This window comes from Nicotiana attenuata, chromosome 9, assembly GCF_001879085.1.
Source record: "Nicotiana attenuata strain UT chromosome 9, NIATTr2, whole genome shotgun sequence".
NCBI lineage: Eukaryota > Viridiplantae > Streptophyta > Magnoliopsida > Solanales > Solanaceae > Nicotiana > Nicotiana attenuata.
The window spans coordinates 2,784,311-2,789,886 of record NC_031997.1 but is presented as its reverse complement, the minus strand read 5'-3'; the positions used below and the strand labels follow the sequence as shown (position 1 = coordinate 2,789,886).

General features: G+C 37.7%; 1 protein-coding gene across 1 annotated transcript; it reads left to right on the top strand.

Moving 5' to 3' along the window:
- Positions 1,215-5,349, top strand: LOC109231967 (WAT1-related protein At3g28050-like). The gene is made up of 7 exons (XM_019397579.1): positions 1,215-1,573; positions 1,674-1,736; positions 1,829-1,945; positions 2,823-3,060; positions 3,578-3,736; positions 3,821-3,972; positions 4,763-5,349. The coding sequence occupies exons 1-7, from the start codon at positions 1,371-1,373 to the stop codon at positions 4,905-4,907; spliced, it is 1,077 nt and encodes a 358-aa protein (XP_019253124.1). The 5' UTR covers positions 1,215-1,370; the 3' UTR covers positions 4,908-5,349.

Genomic DNA, 5,576 nt, shown 5'->3' with positions numbered 1-5,576 from the left:
ACATGGGTCATTTCATCTATACGTTTTCTAATTCTAGGAGAAGGGTTAGGATTAGGATTACTATTACTTTCACCTTTACTATTTTTTACTACTTTTTTTAAAAATGCCAAATACATTTTTAGGTGCCATAATTTAAATACGAAATTAAATTAAAAAAGCTAACACAAAAATTAAACACACAAATGAAATACGAAAATAGAACACGTAAAGTAACACAAAAATTAAGCACTAAAATGATACGCAAAAATTATACATTAAAATTAGGAGATGGAACGAGTGCACCGTGATTAAATATTGAAACTTGAAGACATTGCCCAAAATATTGCTCCAAATACTTGACGAATTAATTTGAAGCTTGAGGGTTGCTCCAAAAATTTGCCCAAATACTTGAAACTTGAAAGTTATCACTTGATAGTTGATAGTAACAAAATTGAGAGAATAATATAGATAGAAAATTAGAATGTAAGAGATTTGAGAGAGAAGATTGATTTTTTGCGGGAAAAAACGAAGAAGAATGGGGGGTATTTATAGTAGAAAATAGGGCCAAAATGTAATTTAAAAAACTTAGAGATTATATTAAAAGTTTGGGGGGTAGGGGGGAGGGGGTATTTTGCCCGTTTTTGGCCGTTGGCAATGGCTATTTTTGCAATTTAAGCCGTTGCCCAACGGCTAGATTTTTAAAAAAATATAAAATAAAAATTTCAGGCGGGACGCGGGACGGGACGGGACGGGACAAACGGGACGAAATGGTCGTCCCGTCCCATCCCGTGTCCTGTTTAACATTGGCCCATCCCGTTTAACTTGAAGTCGGACGGGACGGGACGCGGGACGGGACGGGCCGGCCCGTCCCGTTGGACAGCCACACGTAGACAACTTTACTGTTGCTCCAAGGCTCCACTTCATTAACTTTGTATGGCCAAATTAAAAAAAGTTTACCTTAACTATTTAAGCGCTTTTGTTTGAAACCAATTTAACGGCGATAATCATAGTGGTATCTGACAAAGCTTAACCACTAAAATCTATTCAAGTTGGCAACTCCACCATAGCCCTGCTTTGCCTTTTGTAATCAAATTTCTCTTTCTATATCCTTTTCTAGCTAATATTGAAAAGGAGAGGTCATTAAAATAACTGATCTTATTATAGTACACAAGACAATACAAACAAATGCCAACTTGATTAATGACATCACCCTTTTCCCACATAAAACAAAACAAACATTGTCAATTTAGTACGGAATCATGTGTCTTGAGTCATCTGAAAAGCTATTCTCATGTTTTTCATCTATGAAAAGTAACTGTCTTTCATCAGATTCTGAACAAGATTTCATTATTTATCATAGAATATAGCACTGAGCAGCCACACTGAGAGAAATGGTTATAATGGAGATGCAATCTTGGTCAAAGGATGTTTTCCCTTTTGTTACAATGGTATTGGTTGAATGCTGTGAAATGGGTATGATTACACTTGGAAAAGCAGCTATGAATGATGGAATGAGTAATCTTGTTTATGTTGTTTACTATAATGCCCTTGGTACCCTTCTTCTTCTTCCTTTCTTAATCTTCCATAGGTGCAGGTTTGTCAAAATCAAATGCTTTTCTGCTACTATTTTTTTGTGATTACTTCTTTTTTACTTTTTGGTAGCTCAAATTTCTATCTTTTTTTTTTTTTTTCAGAAGCAATATAGCTCCTCTTACATTGTCTATACTGTGGAGATTCTTCCTTCTTGGTCTGTTGGGGTATTGTACAAATTTCTTCTTTGTATTATTGATACCAAATTAGGGTCTTTTTTATTAAAAAATCTGAACTTTGCTTGTAAACTCTATTGCAGAATATGTTTGCTGCAGGTTCTGGCCTATACAGGTATCAAATACAGCTCTCCTACTCTGGCAGCTGCTTTAGGGAATTTGATGCCTGGTTTTACATTTTTGCTTGCCATTATTTTCAGGTATAGGACTTCCAAATTGCGCTTAGCCAACTCCTAATTTTGTTGGATTTAAGTAATATGCACATACTATATAAAGATTCTTATATTATCAGTTAGCTTAACATATTGTAGTAGGATAACTACCACTTTTATTAGGTTACCAAGTAATATTTATCATAGAAATTTACCTATAATTACTTTATAAATGACCTGTGTATATAAATATATTTTATACTGTTAGTGTAGTAAACTCACTTTTGTTTCTGAGTCAGAGTGCGCAGTTAGGTGTTTCCAGTAGTTTCGCTTTTTTGGTTTCTTTTCTGGTGTCCGCGTTGAATTGCCATGAGCTGTGGAAACAGCCTCTTGCAGAAATTCAGGGTAAGGCTGCGTATGATAGACCCTTGTGGTCCGGCCTTTTCCCGGACCCCGCACAAAGCGGGAGCTTAGTGCACCGGGCTGCTCTTTACCCGATGTCCGTTACCCGCATAGGAGCACGACTATATCTGGATTCGCACCGCGTAGGACCCCATTCGGGGGGAGTGCTCCCTGCCAAGGATTTTTCCATACTCAGTGCTCGAACCCGAGACCTCTGGTTAAGGGAAGAGTAGCTCCATCCACTACACCACATTCTTTAGTGGTGATGTTTCCAGTACCCAAGTTATTCTCTCGTGGCATATGCAAAAAGTTGTCATCTTCTGATTTAAACACAAATCTTTTGACATAGTGCTGCAAAATCACTAGCTTCTGCCACTGAATAGCCTGGGCTTTTGGACCATGAGCTTTTTCCCCTCTTGAATAGTTGAATAGTAGAAGTGGTACTATGCAAGATTACAAGTTTTTAGTTGTATCTAGTGGCTCACATGTTCATAATTTCTTCATGGGTTTTTGCAATTTTCAGGATGGAGAAGTTAGATATACGAAAAGCCAGCAGTCAAGCAAAATCCTTGGGTACCATAGTTGCAATTATAGGGGCATCTATCATGACTCTATATAAAGGCCCAAGAGTACTTGGATCATCTGCTTTACATTCTGATTCATCTCTTCACTCTTTACTTTCACAAGAATCAAACTGGTTACTGGGAGGTCTTCTCATTACCACCACCTGCATCATGTCTTCTGGATGGAACATTCTTCAGGTAAAACATATCACATGTGATTCAACAATGAGAATGAATTTGAAGTTAAAAACTATCTTCACAATCTTTCAGAGTTAGCAGTGCACTTCGTGTATGTAGGACTTATTTCAGTTAATGATACTACATGTAGAACATCGTGGAAACAACATCTTGTAGAAATGCAGGGTAAGGCTGCGTACTATAGACCCTTGTGGTCCGGCCCTTTCCCCGGTCCCGCGTATATCGGGAGCTCAGTGAACCGGGCTGCTGTCATAGTAGAGGATGCTTCAATCTGTTTCCAATTCATACCTCATAAGTAAAAACTCGTTTTGTCTCAAGCAACCTTTTGGTGGGCTCGATTCATTTTACACTTAATAGCATTTCACTTGGTGCATAAATCCTGTAATTGTAGACTCTCATCGTCTCAACCATTTTGACATTAGGGCTGCTGATATTATATTAGTTTATAGATATAAGTAGGTTTATATCTGAGAAATAGGACATTATTAGGAATTCATTTCATGTTGTACTCGTTTAGACAGATACGGTGAAGAAATACCCTGAACAAATGACAATAGTGTTCTTCACTTGCTGCTTTGGGAGCATTCAGTGTGCAATTTTAACTCTGGCACTCGAAAGAAATCCAGAGGCATGGATGGTGAAGCCTGGGATTGGGATGATAGCCATTGTTTTCTCAGTAAGAAATTTGATGTTTCATTTTCAGTTCTCTTCTGTACCTTGTTCTTTAACAGATATCTGATTCTGTTATCTTAAACTGTAGGCGGTTTCTGGAAGTGTGTTTCGTTACAATGTTTTGACATGGTGCTTGGACAAGAAAGGTCCTCTTTATGTAGCAATGTTCAAGCCCTTGGGAATGGTCATAGCAGCAATCTTGGGCATCCTATTTCTTGCTGAATCACTCCATTTAGGAAGGTATATATAAAGCCATTCTTTTCCTCATGCTTATACATGATTGATCAATTAGCTTTAAGTTGCTTGTAGTTATATTACAAAAACTAGGCTGACCAGCATCAAACGAGTGATTTTATTTTGTGCCTCACACAATTTTTTATCTCACAAATTTGTGGACCCATATCTTGCACATCTGGGACCACAAAAATCTGGGTCCCACACATTTGTGATACAAAAAAAAAAGGCCTCACACAACTAGTGTCAGTGCACTAAATAAAAAATTTCGCGTCAAACGGACACTACTACTTTAGGCATAGCTACTACTGCGATTAATACTACTACTAGTTTAGGTATAGCTGTTGCTGCTGCTGCTACTACTACTAGTACTGCTTCTACTACGACTTTATGTAATGAGGTGCCGCAGTTGCACTCTGCTCCCTGTAATACTCTCTTAGTTTAATAAAAAAGGGCAGCTTGGTGCACGAAGCATCCCGCATTCACGCAGGGTCCGGACAAGGACCGCACCCCAAGGGATGTGATGTAGGCAGCCTACCCTGATGCAAGCCTCGGTGGCTGATTCCACGGCTCGAACCCGTGACCTATAAGTCACATGGAAACAACTTTACCGTTGCTCCAAAGCTCCCTTTCACTCTCTTTGTTTAATGTTTTGTTTGGTCAGCAAGAAAGAAAAAAAAAACTTAAACTCTCTTTGTTTAGTGCATCTATAATTGGTTAAAAGGCTTGAAGTAGTAGTTTTTAATGCACATATATAAATTCATGAAGTAACTATTTGTTACAATGTGGTGGGCAGTGTTATAGGAGCAGTTATCATATCTGCTGGATTTTATTCTGTGCTGTGGGGAAAGGCCAAGGAGATCAAGTCCATACTTGAGATTGAGGACACTGTTTGTGTAATTGACTCATCAAGCCAAAGAAGCCCTCTATTGCAAAAGTAAATTGCATAAAAAAAAAACATAAAATGAAGTGTTATTTATGGCCCTTTTACTATGCTGCTCAGCCATGTTAATTAACACTACTCTTTCACAAGTATTTGAATGCACTGGCGAGTGCTGCTTAATTTCAGTTGAAGATGATAAAGGCTAGTGGATGAGGCGTCAGATAAACGAGACGCAAATTAGCCACGAGTAGACCACTACTATATAGAAGAGGTGGATTCAGGATTTAAATTTGAAGAATTCAATATTTTTGTTTTTTACGATTGAACTATGCAGAATTTAATATTTGTCGAAATTTTAGCTTTTCAAATATATATATTTATGCTCAGTGTAAAAAATGTTAGGTTCAATTGAACACATGTTGCATCCTCCTCCACTTAATACGTGCAATGGCGAGCCACATTGAACCAAGGGGTGTCAGTGACACCCCTTCGCCGGAAAATTGCATTATATCGCTAGATAGATTTTTTTTATTTTATATAGATTTATTGTATGTTGACTCCTTGATTTTTTGATGTATCTAATTATTTATATTTTGACACCCTTTGGTGAAAATTCTGAATCCGTAACTCAATAGGCGTATGTGCCAAGGCATATTGCATCCAAAAACTCTTCAAAAAAGCAGATTAGCTTAATACCAGCAAATATTTTTAACCTCCTTCCCTTTTT

Excerpts from the sequence above, each read along its gene's own strand:
- LOC109231967 (XM_019397579.1), top strand. The coding sequence starts at position 1,371 with ATGGTTATAATGGAGATGCAATCTTGGTCAAAGGATGTTTTCCCTTTT. Across the intron at positions 1,574-1,673 it reads TTAATCTTCCATAGGTGCAG|AAGCAATATAGCTCCTCTTA; the intron begins GTTTGTCAAAAT and ends TTTTTTTTTCAG. Across the intron at positions 3,973-4,762 it reads GAATCACTCCATTTAGGAAG|TGTTATAGGAGCAGTTATCA; the intron begins GTATATATAAAG and ends TGTGGTGGGCAG.